The sequence below is a fragment of the Chlorocebus sabaeus genome, chromosome 21 (assembly GCF_047675955.1).
Source record: "Chlorocebus sabaeus isolate Y175 chromosome 21, mChlSab1.0.hap1, whole genome shotgun sequence".
NCBI classification, from domain to species: Eukaryota; Metazoa; Chordata; class Mammalia; order Primates; family Cercopithecidae; genus Chlorocebus; species Chlorocebus sabaeus.
Window position 1 is genome coordinate 65466088 of NC_132924.1, and position 20925 is coordinate 65487012.

The window sequence follows — 20925 nt, forward strand, 5'->3', positions numbered from 1 at the left end:
TGTGCCGCTCCATTAGTCCCGGTAAGCGAGCCACCTAAGCGAAGGTAATTACAGTGCGTCCGCTGCTGTCACTGGAGCTGTGTGTCACACTGGGCAGACACAAGTCTTCCTGCCACGCCTTGAGGCTCAGCCACGCAGGAGAAATCACAGTGCTGGCCGTGGCCTGCTGGCTACCCCCAGAGATGCGCTGTGCTCTATGAATGCAGCCCCCAACCAGAGGAAAGCACCCTGAAGAGCTGGGTGCTTTACGCAATAAAAAAGACAAACCTTCTGGTGGCAGAATATGTTTTTTAAAAAACTAATGAATTTCCATGTTTTATTTGGTTCAACACTAAAAGTGGTGTTGCTGTGGTTTCTTTTTTTTTTTTTTTTTGTCACAAAGAGAAATACCCTAATTTGTGTGGTATTTTCCCCTCGAAGTGTCATTGCATATCATCCATTGGATTTTTCTTTAAATTTCAGGGAGCCCAAATTAAATTTTACATACCCTCTGGGTCTAGCATGGATTTGATTTAACTTGATGAAAAAAAATGTTGTAATTTAACATAATCATTCTAGATATTTTAAACTTTATATCAAATGCCAGCAGCCAGTAATAATGCATTTGAATTGATTCAAAGATATGATAGTAATAGAATGAGCAAAACTCAGGAAGAGATAAAAGTTGAACACAATGATACTAATATAATAGTAAGAGAAATGATCAGGCTTGCTAACTATGAACCAGCTACTGTACTACTTTCTATAATTATCTATCAACCTCACAATTATCTTGCAAATTAGGCATTATTAAATCCATTTTACATATGATGAATTAAAGTCTGGAAAAATTGAATAAGAACTCATATTCCATAAGTAGTGACTACCTTATAACCTGTACCTACCTTGACAGATGAAGGTCACCCTGGTTTTTAAAAGAGTCAAAGAGAGAAGCCTATGTTTATGTACAACAACATGTAAAATTTTCATCCCTCACCCAGTGGGCAATAGAGGGAGGATTTTCTTTTCTCCAGAGAGAAGACATTGACCAGAATTAAGAATCTAACTGTTTATGAGTTCCAGTAGTGTTTACAGTCAATTCTGGTTTGACTTGGTTTCTCTCATTCCCTCTTAATGCTGACTTGTGATGTTGCCGTGAAGGTGGTGGAGAAGCTCTTACATATCCCAGGATGAGCCCTCAATTCTGGAATAGCCACAGGAATGTTGGTTGGCCTGCAAGGGATGAAGGGAAATGGAGCGGGCCAGTAAAGAGAAGGCTTGGATCTGTTCAAGGCCTGGCTGATCCTGAATTAGTTCAATTCCCAAAGAGCTGGGTCTCACCATGGGTTCATTACCTTGACTGATTTTGTTACTTAAACCTCCAACTATATAGGAGCTGAGTGTGACTCGGATTATGGATTGTTATTCTTAATTATAACGTTTTCCCTCTCATTTTTCTGGTAGGTATCAGAAACATTTAGAAAATGCCAAAGAGATTGGAATTAAAAAAGCTATTTCAGCAAACATTTCCATGGGTATTGCCTTCCTGTTAATATACGCGTCATATGCACTGGCCTTCTGGTATGGATCTACTCTAGTCATATCAAAAGAATATACTATTGGAAATGCAATGACAGTAAGTAGTTCTCCTAACATTTATGAAGAATATGAAAATCTTATTTCTCCATCTACCTTGTCTTCTCTTTGATATCCCTCCTTTGTGAAAGATGAGCATGATTATAGGTTTTTGTTTTTGGTGAATCTTTCTGCTGTCCAGTGGGCAGGGCTGACTTTCTAGAATATACAAGTCATAATTATGAGTGTGGATAAGAAAATAGCATGTGATTAGACCATTTGTGAAACATATACAATGTATAAAAGGAAATTAAAATGGGATGAATTTATGAATAAACAAATATGGATGGGAGCCATCCTCCCTCTGCCATTGAGTTTTATTATATAAGAAAGTAAGCATCATTATTATAGAATAGGACATTGCACAAGAGAATTTACATTTGTAGCACTTAAAACAATCAGCTCTCTGAAATACAAGAAGAGAGGTTATGTTAGTTTATTTTTCTTATTTATCAAAATGAAGATAGCTTCATTTTATGATTATTAAAATAATATATACTAATTTTACAAAGGATTAGGATACAGAATTTTTAAAATTAAAATTACTTACAATCTAATAATGTATATTCTCTTGATGATAATTTTTGGCATATATCTTCCAGGTCATTTTATATATATATATATAAAATAATACACACACGTATTATTCTCTTTCAAAACTGGGATCATACTATGTATACCTTTTTGTAACCACATTTGTGAACTACCATTATTTTGTGACCATCTTTCCATATCGGAGACTCAAACAATATGTAACTATTTAAATAGAAATCTTTTAAAATCTTTACTTCCCTGTCTTACTAAAGTGAGGATACTGAGCATAATTTGGCCCTTTGATGATGACTTGGGGTCATTATGAAAGTGAATATTTTCAGAATGCTTTATGCAGTGGTATCTTCAGACTTCATTGAAGGGTTGTGGGTGTTTGACTTGGTGAGCCCTCATTAATGCTGAGTCTAGTTTTTCTCACTTCTATCTTCTCTCTGGCAGTCAGTTTGGAAGCTTGACACCCTTTCTTCACTTCTTCATTTACTATTGATGTTTTATGAAGAAGGGAGGTTGAATCCTGACTCTACCATTCACCTTTGGTGATGAGTTGGTCCTCTCTGGCCTTAATTTCCTCATTGTAGTATGTAGACAATGACACCTATCCTGTAGGGCTGAGAGTGCTATCCCCAGAGGGAGCCCAAGCAAAGCCCTCTGCATAAGGGGCAGGGACTCTATTGCATTAACCTTATAACATCTATTATGGTCAACATTATTTTTCTTTCTTATTGGTCTTTATCTGTATTGCAGAAGGGGGATAGATATTTAACTGATATTTGAGTTATGGATACATGAAGTGTTACTGTGTTTTGAGAAAAGCCAAATTATATGTAGAAGTTTTACCATGCCCTGAGAGAAAAAAATAATTTATCTTCACTTACATTTTTCAGTTAAGTTATGCTAATAATCTGGATTCCTGAAGCTATATTCTGAGCTTCTTTATATCAATTCATTTTCCTAGTGAAAAAATACTGTGAAGGTAAATGTGTTAAGTTTTGTATGCTATAGTACAGAATAATTCCTGTGTAAAGGAATTGCTAACCAGTGCACACTGGAGTGATTTTACATTTTATGATGTGCAAACTGTTTTTATGTTAAAAATCTTCTAAAAATATATGTGACATGGTGCTTTTTAGGAGCATTACATGGGGCCAAAATCTGCCATGTTTTATATTGAACCATCTATGTAATTCCATGCATAGTTAGAGAAAATCATATAGGATGGAATAATAATACTGATTGAAAATGTTTCTGGTGGCATTTGTGAATGAGTCAATGAAATAGGTTTGAAAAATCTTTTTAACTCTATATATTCAGGAGAACAACAGGTAGTGTGAGAAAATAGAACCATTCAGGCAATAAAATGCTATATTAGCCTTGCAAATGTTGCTCTTCTATGAAAAAAATTAAAGGATAAACCTAAACTTAATCCTTTATGTAGTATGTTACATATAAATCACATTTTAGATAATAATGAATGCCAGAATGTGACCTAAGCTTTTCCTCGTGTTATTTTGCTCAGGTTTTTTTTTCAATCCTAATTGGAGCTTTCAGTGTTGGTCAGGCTGCCCCATGTATTGATGCTTTTGCCAATGCAAGAGGAGCAGCATATGTGATCTTTGATATTATTGATAATGTAAGTCATTTATTATTTTAATGCCAAAAGAAGTCTTTGAGCTTGTATAATTAAATCTGGCTTTAGGTTGCATATTTTTGAATCAATTACATTGAATAAGTTGTACTGACTGAAGTGACATTTAATTATATGAAATGAATGACCTCTTAGTAATAAATGAAAGAAAATACCTCTTATTAATATTTATAAAATGTATCTTTAGATAATATAATAATACTGATCTCATTTTGGAGAAGTACATCTGCACTAGTGCAGAGCAAAGATGTTTCTCTTCCTAGTTTTTAATCTTGATTTTCACTTTCATGTTGTAGCCAGACTGAGAATCTTACAATTTCTATATAGGATGGGGGGTAGATAAATTATTGGTCAGGCCAAAACTGACAGTATATTTTGCTGTGGGTGGGCCCTCTCCAAAAAATTATCATCGCATGTTTGGTATGATTTTAAATAAGCTACATTAAATAAGTTAAAACTGACTACAGTGAAAAAGAAAAAGTTTTGACATAAAAAAGTATGTCACTGCATTCAAATATTGCAAAGTAGATAACTGAAATTTGGTCATTTAATCTAAGCAACATTTCCTTTTTCATTGATCCAAGTCATGAGAAAATTTCTCAGTTTCTGATTGTATTAAAAGTTGACATTATTTCTAAATAACTGCTATAATCAATCATAACTGCTATAATCAATCATTCAATCTTCTCAGTTCAATCTATTACATTTATTTTTTAGGAATGAACTAATTTTCACTAAATGCTGAAATACTTTCACTAAATGCTATAATATATATCAATTATTGTATTTTTGTTATTGCACTTGTATAAATATGCATATCTGACCATTTAGAAAATTTATGAGGATATGCCAAAAGCTAAAAGGGAAATATTATATGAAATGAGATGAATATCTCTTAGGTACTCTTCAGGAAAAGACTATTTTCTGAAAAGGAGTATTTCTTTAAAGAGCACACATAGATATACACACAATCTTCATCTTGGGTTTTTCTGATGTATAGGGGATTGTGACATTCCAGGTCCTATTTTTGGAATTTGCTGAATCATATTCCTTAAAAATGCAACTTGTTTGTACTATGATGGAATAGTCATTAAATTTTGTTTTATTTAGAATCCTAAAATTGACAGTTTTTCAGAAAGAGGACACAAACCAGACAGCATCAAAGGGAATTTGGAGTTCAATGATGTTCACTTTTCTTACCCTTCTCGAGCTAACGTCAAGGTACTGCAAGTAATATTTATAGGAATTCCTAACTGAGGTTGATTGTTGAATCATTTTAAAGAATAAAGTCTCTATTATTTTGATACTTATGTGCCTTTTCCTTTGGGGGTTATATTCCCTTATTTGATTTTTTTTTCCAACTTTCAAACTGAATTGAACTATTCCCATTTTAGGGCTTTGTTGTGAAGTGTGTTCTTTTTTCTCATTTCCCTTACAGATCTTGAAGGGCCTCAACCTGAAGGTGCAGAGTGGGCAGACGGTGGCCCTGGTTGGAAGCAGTGGCTGTGGCAAGAGCACAACGGTCCAGCTGATACAGAGGCTCTATGACCCTGACGAGGGCACGGTAAGTGGGAAGAACCAAGCTTTCCAGAGTGGGAAGCTGGATACAAATTGGCCCTTTGAGATTGGTTTTTCAGTAACAAATTTGCATGTGAATCCAGTTTTGGTAAAGAGCCTACAAAATGGCAAAGCCTATGGATAATGCCTTCACACCGTTGGGCTAGTTTCACAAATGTATTAAATGAAAGTCATAAAAGCTGTGGAAGCTGGACAAAGCTCTCCTCTGTTCTGACTAAGCTTTCGTAACACATTAAATTACTGCAAAGCAATCTACAAACCACTGAGAGGATTACTTTCAACGAGTTATTGGGTTTGGTCAAACATATTCCATATAGCAATTGTTGGCAACAATTGATGACAATTAGGGTCACCAGATATTTTAGGACAGCAATTAAATTCATCCAAGACAGTTGAGTTTTCTTAAACTTTGGAATATCAAAGGGGGAAAGTGGAATGATCTCTTAAGAAACTAGTCTCTTGAGAAATTTCTGGAAACACAGGGACAGTAATATCCTAGGGTATGGTTTTTGCCGTTTAAAAGTTTTGTTATAAATTTGAATTTACAGAAAATTTTAACTAGAGAACTCACAGATCCTTCACCCAGATTTAGATTGTTTATATTTTGGCCCACTTGCTTTATCATCTTCTCTTTCTCCGTGTGTGTGTGTGTGTGTGTGTGTGTGTGTGTGTGTGTGTGTGTGTATGTGTATTATGTATACCCTTATACTTCAGAATATATTTTCTAAAAAGGACATTCTCTTAGATAACCACAAAACAATGATAAAAATCAGTAAATTTAACATTAATGCAATACAAGTCCACAAACTATATTCAGAATTTCCTCATTTGTCCCAACTTTAGAGCATTGAGTTTATCTGATATTAAAATGGATTATAATTCAATAATTGTGAAAACAGAAGATTATAAGGTAAAAAGTAAAAATAATGACATGTCAAAACCAAAAATCATAAAAAGGCATTGGGAAGAACAGAGATCTCCAGAATTAATATATAATTTTCTATAATACGTGGAACTATTTATTTAATTAAAGAAAATTAATGTTATTAGAAAAATCTGATATTACTATGAGGGAACATAGGCCCATTCTCGTTTACTAAAGTAAACTCTGGGTTGGTTCAAGTGTAAATATTTTATTTTTTAAAAAGAACCTAGTAAAATACCAACCATTGAGGATTTAAATTATTATTGAAACAATTCACATTTTTAAAGAAAACATATGTTAACAGAAAAAAAGATCTTCAGAAATTCTGAAACTTAGAGATATTCACTGTGAACATCATGATTTAATAATTTTCTTACCACTGAAATAATGGAAAAAGTGCCCACTGGTATAATTGATTAATTCAGTTGTTCCTGAAGCCTCTTTCTGATAAAACTATGATAAAAGAAAGCAATAAAGGCCTGACATGGTGGCTAATGCTTGTGATCTCAGCACTTTGGGAGGTTGAGGTGGGAGGTTCACTGGAGGCCAGGAGTTTGAGATCATCCTGGGCAACTAATGAGAATCTGTCTCTACAAAATATTTTTTTTAAATAGCCAAGCCTGGTGGTGCGCACCCATAGTCCTACTTGGGAGGCTCAGGCAGGAGGATCACTTGAGTCCAGGAGTTCAAGGCTGCGGTGAGCTATTGTTGCACCCATGGTTGCACTACTATGCTCCTCCAAAGCCTGGGTGACAGAATGAGACTCTGTCTCTAAAATAAAAAAAAAAGGAAAAAAATAAAGTAATAAATTGGAGCAAAAGATTTATTATATATGGAAAAAGTATTATATTTATTATTACAGAAGTTAATATGAATATATGAAGGCAACCCTGTTCATTATGAACATGTGACTCTCTGGAATATAAACGGATTTGTAAAAACTTTCAAGAAATGGTCAACTTTACTTATAAATATATACAAATGAAAACAGATATAAGCTATCACCTCATACCTATTAATTGGAAGAAAACAGATTAAAATGATAAAACCCAGTGCTAGTAAATTACAATGAAACAGATATATTTATATATTCCTGTTGACATTGTAAATTAGTAAAATGTTTTAAGAGAATTATTTAGCCTTTTATCAACAGGCAACAAATGCCCAGCAAATGTAGTCATGGTACATGTAGGCAATTGTTGTCAAGGGAGAAAAAATAAATCATAATCTTCAACTTAGTAATTTTCTACTCTTGCAATAAATATTGAAGGAAGCCAAATATTGAAAGGATTGGAAATAAAGTAAATTATAGTATGTAAAAAATAGCAAAACATCAGCTGGGCGCAGTGGCTCACGCCTGTAATCCCAGCACTTTGGGAGGCCAAGGCGGGCGGATCACCAGGTCAGGAGATCAAGATCATCCTGGCTAACACGGTGAAACCCCATCTCTACTAAAAATACAAAAAATTAGCCGGGCGTGGTGGTTGGTGCCTGTAGTCCCAGCTACTCGGGAGGCTGAGCAGAAGAATGGTGTGAACCCAGGAGGCGGAGCTTGCAGTGAGCAGAGATGGCGCCACTGCACTCCAGCCTGTGCAACAGAGCAAAACTCCGTCTCAAAAAATAAAAAATAAATAGCAAAATATCATAATGCCATCAAAATTATATGTAGACCAGGAAGGTAAGTATGCATTTTTATTTAAATTTAATATTGGAACATAAAAATAATGGTATGCCAAAAACATAAAACCCAAAATAGTTTATGACAAATAATCCTTCCATGAAAAAAAACTGTATATATGAAAATAAATATCAGGAGAGAGCAGAAGATTTTTATTTTTGTTCTTGCATATTGCTGTTTATTTCTAATTATTATTTCTAAACACTGAACTAAGTTAAATATTAGGTAGGATGTTTTTCATAAATGGTCCTGATACTTCAGCTATTAGATGGTTAAATACCTAATATGAAATATTTCTTTCTTTCAGATTAACATTGATGGGCAGGATATTAGGAACTTTAATGTGAGCTATCTGAGGGAAATAATTGGTGTGGTGAGTCAGGAGCCAGTGCTGTTTTCCACCACAATTGCTGAAAATATTCGTTACGGCCGTGGAAATGTAACCATGGATGAGATAAAGAAAGCTGTCAAAGAGGCCAATGCCTATGAGTTTATCATGAAATTACCACAGGTAAAACCTCTGATAATGTAGTTGTCCTTGAAATTAGAATTTCACCTCATAGGACTGAGTTTGTTCTTCAAAGGTTTAGCTAAGTCAGATGCATGATTGTCCAACTTTGCTAGGTAAGTCCCCTGAATGACTCAGTTAGGAGTTAAAGGATTATAGCCTGGTAGATGAGTAATATAAAATTTTATACAGAATATGTCAGTTTTTATAATTCAGAATTCATTTATCTTATCATACTTTATGATACATTAAAATAGTTAAGACAAAGCTCCATGTTGTCTTTATGTAGTTCTATAGAATTCCTAGCCTTTTTAAATTTAAGTTACTTCAAGAGCTGATCCATGTTTTCTGTGGTAGAAATTCGACACCCTGGTTGGAGAGAGAGGGGCCCAGCTGAGTGGTGGGCAGAAACAGAGGATCGCCATTGCACGTGCCCTGGTTCGCAACCCCAAGATCCTCCTGCTGGACGAGGCCACGTCAGCGTTGGACACAGAAAGCGAAGCTGAGGTACAGGCAGCTCTGGATAAGGTCAGTAGACCCTAAACAGCTGAAGGACCACCACATTGAAACCTATTAAAAATTCTTAGGCTGGGCGCGGTGGCTCAAGCCTGTAATCCCAGCACTTTGGGAGGCCGAGACGGGCGGATCACGAGGTCAGGAGATCGAGACCATCCTGGCTAACACGGTGAAACCCCGTCTCTACTAAAAATACAAAAAACTAGCCGGGCGAGGTGGCGGGCGCCTGTAGTCCCAGCTACTCCGGAGGCTGAGGCAGGAGAATGGCGTAAACCCGGGAGGCGGAGCTTGCAGTGAGCTGAGATCCGGCCACTGCACTCCAGCCTGGGCGACAGAGCAAGACTCCGTCTCAAAAAAAATAAATAAATAAAATAAAAAAATTCTTGCCAATGCTTCCGGAGCCGGGATTGAGAAACAGTAACATAAGGGCAAATGAAGCTACCTTGTGGAGCTGTATTGATTTCTCCTTTCTGTCAGGTTACATTGTCTTCAGAGAGAGGTGAATGATACTGACTTGTTCTGACCATGATGCAGTGAGCCCAGATCCAGGTCTGTGCAACAAGCCATTTAGTTTTGTTTATTTCTTGCACATGGGCTATTGCAAGACTACTTCTGACCAAAAGTAGTCAAATTAAAAATATATATATATATATATATATATATATATATATATATATATATATATTTAAATCTGGTTACCCAGACACTGGTCCAGCTGCAAACTAATTCAAAATATTCACCCTATTTTGTAGGCACATAATCTTTATCTATTCATGTAGGTGACCAGGTACTTTTCTGGAAATAAAGTTCAACTCTGTACTTGTATAAGCATATAAATAAGCAATTCATTTTAAGGGTGCTGAGTTCATCTGTCCAGCTCAGATATTTCTAAGTCTCTCATTAGCATCTTTACTAAGTTGAAGTATCACAGAAAGGACCTTATCTTAGTACACTTTTGGGGTAATGCTGATGTCATCTGTATTAACAACACAATGTAAATACCAGAGTCAGATGACACCATAGAAATTAGTTTCAAACACATAAATATCATAAATACATTTGATTTAAGACAGTTTAGTAATAACGTGTAAGTTCCTTAAGGAATTCTGTTGGAACCACCTCTTACAATTTAAGAGACAAGCTGCATGAACCTTATTTCCTCAGGAAAATTTATATCTGAATCCTAAGTTAACAGAACTCCCTTGTATGCTGTAAACTGTAGTTAGTTAATGCTTCATGGTTTATCAGCTTAATATCTTGACTCTTTTTGTTGTATTTTAAGACAGGGTCTTGCTCTGTCACCCAGGCTGGAGTGCAGTGGTATGATCACAGCTCCCTGCAACCTCCACCTCCTGGGCTCAAGCCATCCTTCCACCTCAGCCTTCTGAGTAGCTGGTACCACAGGTGTGCACCACCACACCTAGCTAATTTTCATATTTTTGGTAGAGATGGGTTTTTGCCATGTTGCCCAGGCTGGTCTCAAACTCCTGAGTTCAAGTGATCATCCTGCCTCAACCTCCCAAAGTGCTAGGATTATAGACATGAGCCACTGCACCCAACCAATATATTGACTGACTTTATATAATTTAATAATGATTAATAAGACAATAATAATTATTCCTTACAAATTCTTGCACTGAATTATATTGCTTTTGTGTATATTAAATCATGATATGAAGGAGTCAAAATATAATGCATATGAGACTGGTATATGGCTGGTTATTCTGAAGTTACTTAAAGCAGGACATCATAAAGTAATACATGCATAAGTTAAACTATTAATTCTAACTTAAAAATATAATTAGACATTCATGTATTGACATAGACTTTTTAGAGTAGAGTCGGGTAGAATGAGAGATATATTTACCAAAAAAATCAAAAACAAGGAAGAGTCCTATTGAGCCCTGGAGTCTAGGTTCCAATCATTTCCAGGATACAGATATTCAATATACAATATTAGTTCTTGCTGTGCTAAAATAATAGAATTATTGGAGATGACCAGTATGTATTGTTTTTCATAATATGACCTCTGCCAGAAAAACTGATCTTGCAAGTTTTAGTATGTATTTGGACAACTCACTTCATTCAATTTTAGCAGTTTCTTTGTGTTCCATAGGATCATAGCACACTCCTTAGTTAATAACCTTTTATATATTTACTTTAAAAATAGCTGATGAACCACTCATAACTTTTTAAAGTCTCCAAGAAAAGCTATTAGCAGCTTAGGGTAATGGTTAAGGGCACAGGCTTTGATGCTAGGCTGGGGTTGGAGTCCTGGCTCTATTCTTTTCTAGCTGTGTCCTTGGGCACATTAACTAACCTCTCTAAGCCTGAGACATGTCTAAAGTAATGGGGGAAGGGAGGACAGAAATAGTATCATAGGATTATTTAAAGAATAACCAAGATACTGCATATAAAGTTATTAGCACATGCCTAGCACATAGGAAATACTTGATATTGTTGGCTGCTGCTATTATTATGGTGATTACCATTGCCAAGATTATTGTTATTATTATTTTTTGGTTGTTAAATTGGTTACCTATTGCTACGTAACAAACTGTCTTGAATCCAGGCTTAAAACACTTCCATGTTTTGGCTGAGTAGATCCCCTGTTCTTTCCACCTGAGCACATGGCTGCATTTACCTGGAGGGCTGGCTTCATTAAAATGGTTCATGGTGGCCTCACTCACATGCTGGCTGTTGGCTGGCCACCTCAGTTCTCCATGTGACTTCTTGCACTCATACAATAGGCTAACCTGGCTTCCTTACATGAAAGTTTCAGGGCAGTATACCCAGAGAGCAAAGACCAATGCGTGAAGTGTCCAGAGGATTAGACTCCAGAACTCTTCTTGTTGGTCACAGCAAGTCACAGGCTAGCCCAGATTTGAGGAGAGATAACAGACTGTGCCTCTTAATGGGTGAGCAGTAAAAAATCTGTGACCATATTCAATCTTCTAAAGCATGCCCTCTGTCACAATTATTTACATTTCTTCCATATGCAAAAGAAGATCACCTCTTCCTCAGACCGTCAAAATTTTCATACAGTGATAGCATCTGGCTCAAAGACCAGTATCTGAAGATGTGCATGTGGTCTAATACAGATGAGGGTCTTCATTTTCAGCTCATCTTACCCAGAGACCTATGAAAAAGACAAGTTATCATCAACACATACTCTCAACATAGAGTTGCGGTGCAGGGACAGGATAATCATAGCAGATACTCATTCAGATAGGAAGCTCATAGCAGTCCTTGGCCACAGTGATTCTGACATGCAGCCAATTATCCCACTACTCAAGGGAAATGGAATGTTTCTTGATTAAGGCCCAATTCTGTTCCCCAGGAGTGGGTTCCCTAGTCTATTGTTCTCTTTAGTTCCAGGGTCTTTTACCTTCCCTCTGAGAGGGCTTTCCTTTTTTATAAGAAATGGTCTGTGTTTGCAGCTGAGTGGCTTTCTTAGCATGTTTCTGCCCATAGAAGTTTAGGGCCCTTTTCCTTTTGTACTTTTTTCAGTCTCTTTTAGACTAAGCTGAAGGACTTTCTTAAAGACTTTGTGAGTTTACTTAGAATCTAGCTGTCATTTATTCAAGCCCCAGAAGTTATGCCTATATATTTTATTTTGAGACAGGCCCATCTCTTCTTTGGGCTGCAAGTGAATCTGCCATCAGAAAACTCTCAAAGAGTTTTTAAGGCTTTGTGTGTGTGTGTGTGTGTGTGTGTGTGTTTGTAGCTGAAAGTGTCTACTAGGCTCTGCCTAAAATCTTTCAGAGATTTTTGTTAAAAATCTTACACCCACACAATCTGATTTTTGCCCTAATTTCACTGGATGACTAACAACTTCACTTTCCAACTGAGTACTGGGGTCTGCTATATTGTCTTTAAATTCTCCTTGTAACCAAGTAGCTCATTCTTTAGCCGATCATTCTCTTCCCAAATCTCATTGTACACAGCTAGGGGAATCCACTTGTCTCTCCTAGAGATGTCTGGAATCTCCTCAGCCAGATGTACAGATTCATTAAATAAAATGTCTTTCTTCCTAGTCACTGCAGGAAATATTTTTGTCAAGTTTTCCAAGGTTACGTAACGAAGGTACTCCTTTTCTATCCTCTTTACTCTTCTTTCAGTCTCCACTAACAATATTATCACCTTCCTTTCAACCACCACCTATCACCCAATCCCAAAGCCAATGTCACATGTTTTAGGTTTTTGTTACAGCAGCATCCCAGTCTAATTACTAATTTCCATATCGTTGTTTTAAGCCAAGAATTTAGTGGCTTAAAATACAAACTTGTATTCCCCACAAATTTGTGGGTTGGTAAAGTGGTTTTCCTGTTGGTTTTGCCTAGTCTTACGTCAGCTCAGGGTCACCTGGGCTGGAATGTTCAAGGTGGCTTCACTCACGTGCCTGGCAGTTGGGGATAGCTGTTGCCTAAGGCAGGTTGCTTTTCCTCTCCGAAGCCAGTTATCCTCCAGGAGGCTAGAGAAACTTCCTTTCACTGCGGTTCCAGGGTAACATCTGAAGATGGCAAACAGACGAGCTGTGTGAGATCCCTTGAGGCCTGGGCTCCAGAAATTGTAGAAATCAATTTCTTTACATTTTCTTTGTCAAAACAAGTTACAGGGCCTGCCCAGATTTGAGGAGGCAGAGAAATTGGCTCCACCTCTGTATAGGAGAAGCCACAAAGTGTTTGTGGCCATATTAATCTGCCATAGTTGCTATGAACATAGTTTATAATCTACACTAATTGGCTCCACACTGCAAGGTAACTATGCTAATATTTTTACAGACAATAAACCATACCTTTAAAGATAAACCCTTTATGACTATATCCCCAAAGATGATACCAATCAGTCAGTTAGCCAGTCACTCTAACTTACAAGCCAACTTTCTTTTTAATGATGAAAAGTTGAATTTCATAAATTGTAGTCTTGCTTCTGAGGACCGTAAGGATATATCACTATTATATCTACTGTTATTTCTACCCAATTACCCATCCTGGAAGAATAATATTTTTCTTTTGTGGATCCTTTATATATTGATCAGTTCTTCCTTGTGTGGCACCAGCTTACTGTAGTTAGCTACTTATTTTTATGCCACCCCCAGGAGGTAGAATTAATAAAAAGATTCATATTTGAATCTCTACAGCAGCCCAGTGCCTTGCAGATAGTAGAGGCTAAATATTTACTAAATTGAATATGATGGTCCAGCTCATTGAGAAAATATGTCTACATTAAAATAATATTTCTTTTTTGAGACAGAGTCTCGCTCTGTCTCCAGGCTGGAGTGCCGTGGTGTGATCTTGGCTCACTGCAACCTCCGCTTCCCAGGTTCAGGCAATTCTCCTGCCTCAGCCTCCTGGGTATCTGTGATTACAGGCACATGCCACCACACCCAGCTAATTTCTGTATTTTTAGGAGAGATGGGGTTTTCCCATGTTGGCCAGGATGGTCTCAATCTCCTGACCTGATCCGCCGGCCTCGGCCTCCCAAAGTGCTGGGATTACAGGCATGAGCCACAGCGCCTGGCGCTAAAATAAATTTTAATAGTGATGACCATATTAGCTTTTGACTCTACAGATAGCAACTATTTGTCAAAATAATTAAAATGCTATTAAATATAAGATCTTGAAGAAAGATATAACAGCAGATTTGGTATTTTGACTCTTTTAAAGAAAGTCAATACAGTTTCATACCTACATGCACACTCCTGATCATGGCGTTATCATACAAGAACAGGAAAAGAAACAAAATGGTGACCGGGCGCGGTGGCTCACCCCTGTAATCCCAACACTTTGGGAGGCTGAGGCGGGCAGATCACGAAGTCAGGAGATTGAGACCATCCTGGCCAACATGGTGAAACCCCGTCTCTACTAAAGTACAAAAAAAAAAAAAAAAAAAAAAAAAAAAATTAGCCGAGCGTGGTGGCAGACACCTGTAGTCCCAGCTGCTCGGGAGACTGAGGCAGGATAATCGCTTGAATCCAGGAGGCGGAGGTTGCAGTGAACCAAGATCACGCCACTGCATTCCACCTTGGCAACAGAGCAAGACTCCATCTCAAAAAAAATAAATAAATAAAAATAAAAAAAGAACCAAATTGGTGATGCTGTGGTGATTTTTATAATAAGATTCCAAAAGGTTTCATTTTGATGCTGCTTTACCAAAGTTACAGAAAGGCTAGTAGATTAGTCCTCCCTTTGTTTAGGCCCGCCTTTCATCCCTGCACATCCCAAATTAGTCCAAGGTCTAAATTTCGTAATAGTTGGTGTACCTAAATCTAGGATATTTATTTGCCAATGTCCTGTCATCATCAGGATGTCTGGGAGCTCTGAAAAAAAAAAACAACTTTTTTTTGTGTGTCAAAGCTCTACTTTGGCCAACTTCTCTTGGTCTAAGGTGACAGTTGCTTACTTTTCAATTGATGAACACATACTTTATTTCTTTCACATAGCAATCATTCACTCATACATCTGATTCCAATTCCTTTGTGTATGTATGTTGACATATCATCAACCTATTATCATCATCATGATAATATAGTGATTGTTAGCAATTTATTCATCACTATTAGCATCGTGAATATAATTACAGTAATCAAATTATTTCTTATATGCTTTATTATATATGGACTAAACCCAGCTTCCATATGAGTAAATATTTGTGAGTGCTTCTTTGGGGCTTATATACTAAAAATGAAATAATAGTCTTAAATGTTGTCCAAGAGAGCTGTGTTCTAGCCTCTCTCTCTTTTCAGTGATTTTTCTCTTTTGTATTTACTTAAAAACAATTGATTCATCTGGATTTATTTTAATGTAAGGACTAAAATAGAAATAGCACATTAGTTTATTAAGTGGCTACACAATTGTCCCAATACCATTTATTGTATAATTCACCTTTTCTCCACCAATAGATAGTACCATATTTATTATAATTAAATTCTTAAATGGTTTATGTCTATTTCTGGACTCTCCATTTGGTTCTGTTGATCAAATTACCCATTCACATGCTGGTTTTCCCTAGATTTTACTATTTTAATTGCTGTAGCTTTTTATGTACTAATATCTGTTCGAGATATTTCCTTCTCATTATTCCTCTCATTGACTTCTTTTTCAGAATTTTCATGGCTATCTTAAAAAAATTGATATACAAATCACATGCCATAAAACTCACCCTTTAAGAATATACAATTCCAGGGTTTTTAGAATATTCACAAGGTTGTGCAACCATCACCGCTATCGAATTTCAGAACATTTTCACCACCTCATTAAGAAACCAGTCACCCTGCATTCCACCCTCACTCTAGCCCTTGGCAACCATGAATCTACCTTCTGTCTCTATGACTTTGCCTATTCTTAGATAGCTCACATAAATAAAATCATACCATGTGTCATCTTTTGTGACTGGCTTCTTTCACTTAGCACAATGTTTTCAAAGTTCATCTATGTTGTGACGTGAATCAAAATGCATTCTATTTTATGGCCTAACAATATTCCATTGTATGGATATACCACATTTTTTTATGTTTGCCAATTGATGAATATTTGGATTGTTTCCACGTTTTGCCTATTATGAATCTAGCCTCTTAATTTATATGTTAACCACTTAGGTGAATTAGGCTATTCTCTAATAACCATCCTAATGATGTGGTTTGATTGTCTCAGAGTAGGAATGATCTTAAGCTATTGGGTAAAAGGGCTAATGAGTATCAGAAAGAGTAGCTATTATTAATGACATAATATCAATACTTTTATTGGCATTATCCAGGATTTAAATGCCCATTTATAAATCCACCAAGCAAACATATGAGGCCACTAAACTAGTTAGACAGGTGATTTGTAGAGTTTAGCATGCATAAAAATCACCTAGCGCACTTGTTAAAGAGCAAAGTTACTTGCCTTACTTCAGAGATTATGCTTTGGATGGTTTTGAATCATAATTTTAACAGTCCTGATCCCAAGGTACATTTTCACCTAAACTGCCTGCTTTCAGTTCATCAGAATCAGTTACGATCAGGCTCTTAAAAAGGGACCCTACAGCAGTGCTCTGGAAAAGGCTGTCACTTGGCAACAACTTCCCTAAAATATTTCTGGTAATGTCTCTAGCATTCCATATAACTTAGAGCTGGAGCTTCTTAGACAAGTGTGAAAACACTGAAGAAGGATCAAACCCTTGTTTTCCTTAAGTAAACACTGACACTACCATAGGTTTCTGGAGAAATCATCCATCCTGCTACTGAAGGGGTTAGCCACTTGTCTGGTCCCAAACTCAAGTCTGACTTTAATTTTTCATTAAGAGTGATGCCTTTGCCATAATCACACAAAGATCTGGAATATAAACTACTCTGTCATCATCTACAAACAGCATTCATCCAAGTGCTTAACTGTGCATGTTAATTGACAGTGTGCCAATACTGTAACCCTGATGCATCACATTTTTGTTCTTTTAGGCCAGAGAAGGCCGGACCACCATTGTGATAGCACACCGACTGTCTACGGTCCGAAATGCAGATGTCATCGCTGGGTTTGAGGATGGAGTAATTGTGGAGCAAGGAAGCCACAGCGAACTGATGAAGAAGGAAGGGGTATACTTCAAACTTGTCAACATGCAGGTACTTGCTTTTCAGGAATTTTTTCTGGTATTTGCTCCTCAATATAGTGTTCTTTAAATATTAAAATATGATCCAGTGATTGCTATACTGAGCAAGAAGAAACTTCAATGAGATGCCTAAAAGTGTATATCTGAGACTTTACATCAGAATCTGTAAAGAGGTAGCAGGTGAGAAAATAGGGGAAAGGGACAAAAACATCATGGATATATTCCTTAGGACAGAGATTCCTAATTACTTGCAGAATATGGTCAAACTAAAAGGTCCTTTCTACCATAATGGAATGATCAGAGTTTTGGGAGTCAGAGGACAAGAGAAGTATTTCACACTTGTCTGAGGAGTCCTGGCTCTGAATTATATGGAATGCTAGAGACTTTACCAGAGACATTTTAGGGAAGTCGTTGACAAGTGACAGCCTTTTCCAGAGCACTGCTGTAGGGTTCCTTTTAACGAGCCAGGATCTCTAGTGGTTGAGGGAGGTCTCGTGTGATCTAAAATTGTTTCCCAGCTGATCCTAATAAGACCATCATCAAGATTCGTGGCTCTAGGAAGTGAATAGTTTCTCTTTTAAAAGGAAAGAGCAGGCTGGATGCAGTGGCTCATGCCTGTAATTCCAGCACTTTGGGTGGCCGAGGTGGGCAGATCACCTGAGGTCAGGAGTTCGAGACAAACCTGGCCAACATTGTGAAACCCTGTCTCTACTAAAAATACAAAAATTAGCTGGGCATGGTGGCGTACGCCTGTAGTCCCAGGTACTTGGGAGGCTGAGGCAGGAGAATCACTTGAATCCGGAAGGTGGAGATTGCAATGAGCTGAGACCTCACCACTGCACTCCAGCCTGGGTGACAGAGCGAGACTCCATCTGAGAAAAAAGAAAGAAAGAAAAGAGCATTCATTCACTCTAGTTCCTAAAACAGGTTATACTGATAACTATTGGTTTTTCTTCTTATTAAGACATGTTATTATACTCAGTCACTTGAGCAACATTGCAGAATAAATAACCTAAAAATATTTTATTCTATGAACAGATTCTATTTGTGAAAGTATATACATTTGCTTTGATACAACGGTAATTAGTATGTACACACATAGTTTTGTTCTTTTGTCTTAACATTTCAGATATATGTCATCCACATACTATTATTTTAATGGGTGCTCAGAAGTTCATTTTATTAATGTGTGAAATTAGTCATTTTTCTAAAGTTAGATATTTGGTCTGTTTCCAGTATTTCTCTATTCTAAATATTGCCATTGTGAGCACAAGTAGATCAAAAAAGGTTGTCAAAATTTTACCTTGTTTTCTGACAAGTAACTTAACTCTTCTGAGCCTTTGTTTCTACATTTGGAATACCAAACCTACCATGAGAGGTTGCTATAAGTTTATAAAAATAAACATCTGAATATTTGTGTACCAAAAGAAAAAACCACTGAAATGTTTAAAAGGGTGGATTTTGTGATATGCTAATTATATTTCAAAAAAGCTGTTTTTCTTTAAAAAAAAAAAATTAGATGGTGATAAATTGTGGTTACTAAAACTTACAAATTCCCCCAAATGAAAATACCAAATGAAATGACGAAAAGTTTTATAACTCAGGCTTGCATTTGCCAGAGAGTGTTCTCCAGTAGGAGGGAATCAATCACAGTGTCTTTGCCGAATGCTACCATATGGTCTAGCCACCATAAAGGATCTTTGTCATTTCACTAGTTAGGAATGTATAAAATGTTACTTTAAATCTATTTTAGTTTTCATTTCATAAATGGTTACCAAGGGTCTGTGATTTTGCCCATAATGACATGTTGAATCCTCAAGTGAGATAACCACTTGGCTGTCCTATTGCCATGAGCTCTGTAAGAATGACCTCTGCTTCCATCAGGACTTGGATTGGGAGACTGCTAAAGAGATACAGACAGCTCTCACCTTTCCATATCATATTCCCAAGCTTACTTTCTTAGGAAAAGGTGTACATTTGAAGACTGAACAATGAATGGTCTGGCATGATAGAAATCTGTCACCAACTAGGCAACAGCTTTGAGCAAGTCATTTAACCAAATTGGGTTTTGGTATCCTCACTTGCTAAATGAGCATGAGCTTGAAGTAAGATGACCTCTGATATTTCTACCAGCTCTGGCATTCTGTGATTCTCAGCCCCTTTGAATGGTTCCACCTGGGTACCCCCAAATTTCACATTTCTGATTTGAGTTTTGCCCTCCCACTTACTTGGTAAGGCTGGAGAGATGTGGGAAAGACCCATTGTAAGCCTGAGAGTCAGCAGATGCTCAAACTAATGCAGTACTCTTTTCTCAAGTCTCAAAGACTAACCTGGTTTTCATTCAACCTTGTTTTGGTGTTGTTTCTAAGAAGTATCACTGCTTTTCCATTAGGTAGACTGTTGGCTCTTAGTTGTTTCTCTTAAGTGTATCTTAATTTTTTTCTGATTATAAAGTAATGCATTCTTTTAAAAAATCAAGCATTTAAAAAAATACAAACATGTACATTTTAGAAACTTGAAAGTCATCATAAGCCATATCCCTACAAATAGCCGCTGATAGCCATTTCATATTTATTTTTCATCTTTGCCAGTTTAAAGAGTTAAACAGTATCTTCAAATTTAACTATTTATAAGATTGAGCTTATTTTCACATTTTTATGGGCCATTTATATTTTTCTTCCTCTGTGAAAGTATTTGTTCCTGTATTAGGACATTTTTCTGTGGTGTTGTTCCTAATATTCTTATTGATTTGTAAGAACTCTTTACATAAAAAGGAAATACACTCTTCTCTTACAAGTATTGGAGAGATTTTTTTTTTTTTCCTGCTTTGTTCCTTTCAATTTCACTTTGTTGTATTTGGCTACCATAAAGAAGCTTTAAAATTGTATGTAATTAGGTTGTCAGTTTTTTCCTCCATGTCTTCAGCATTTGAGGTTGTTCTTTGAAAGGATATTCACCCCATTTCCTTTCAGAATTTATTGTTCTGCTTTTTACAATTAAATATTTGAGACATCTGAAGTATATCTGGGTGGAAGAAATGAGGGCTACTGGTTTTAAATAGATACTTTTTAACACCTGGTGGAAAAGTGGCTATCTTGGCTTGGAGCTTGATGACTTTCAGCTGAAGCACCCAACACCAAGTGAGTGTTTTAGGTAAGGCACAGAAAAAATATTATGAAAGAGACAGGTAATGTTCATTTGGTCATAGAAGGAAGCTAAAATCTGAATGGGCTTATTGGAAGAACTATCCGTTGAGATGGACCTCTTGATAGCATAGATGAGATTACAAAAAGAGGAAAAGTTCCGGGGAGGTATTCATG

General features: G+C 36.6%; 1 protein-coding gene across 5 annotated transcripts in view; it reads left to right on the plus strand.

Annotated features, from left to right (window-relative positions):
* Nucleotides 1–20925, plus strand: part of ABCB4 (ATP binding cassette subfamily B member 4) — a 70680-nt gene that overhangs the window by 21606 nt on the left and 28149 nt on the right. For 3 of the 5 annotated variants that reach the window (XM_073009153.1, XM_007982301.3, XM_073009157.1), the window contains 7 exons: nucleotides 1444–1615; nucleotides 3683–3796; nucleotides 4922–5032; nucleotides 5250–5375; nucleotides 8300–8503; nucleotides 8858–9028; nucleotides 17457–17618. In XM_073009153.1, the coding sequence (XP_072865254.1) occupies nucleotides 1444–1615; nucleotides 3683–3796; nucleotides 4922–5032; nucleotides 5250–5375; nucleotides 8300–8503; nucleotides 8858–9028; nucleotides 17457–17618 (1060 nt within the window). The remainder of the gene's footprint in view (nucleotides 1–1443; nucleotides 1616–3682; nucleotides 3797–4921; nucleotides 5033–5249; nucleotides 5376–8299; nucleotides 8504–8857; nucleotides 9029–17456; nucleotides 17619–20925) is intronic. The other 2 variants (XM_073009155.1, XM_073009156.1) reach the window with 2 other exon arrangements.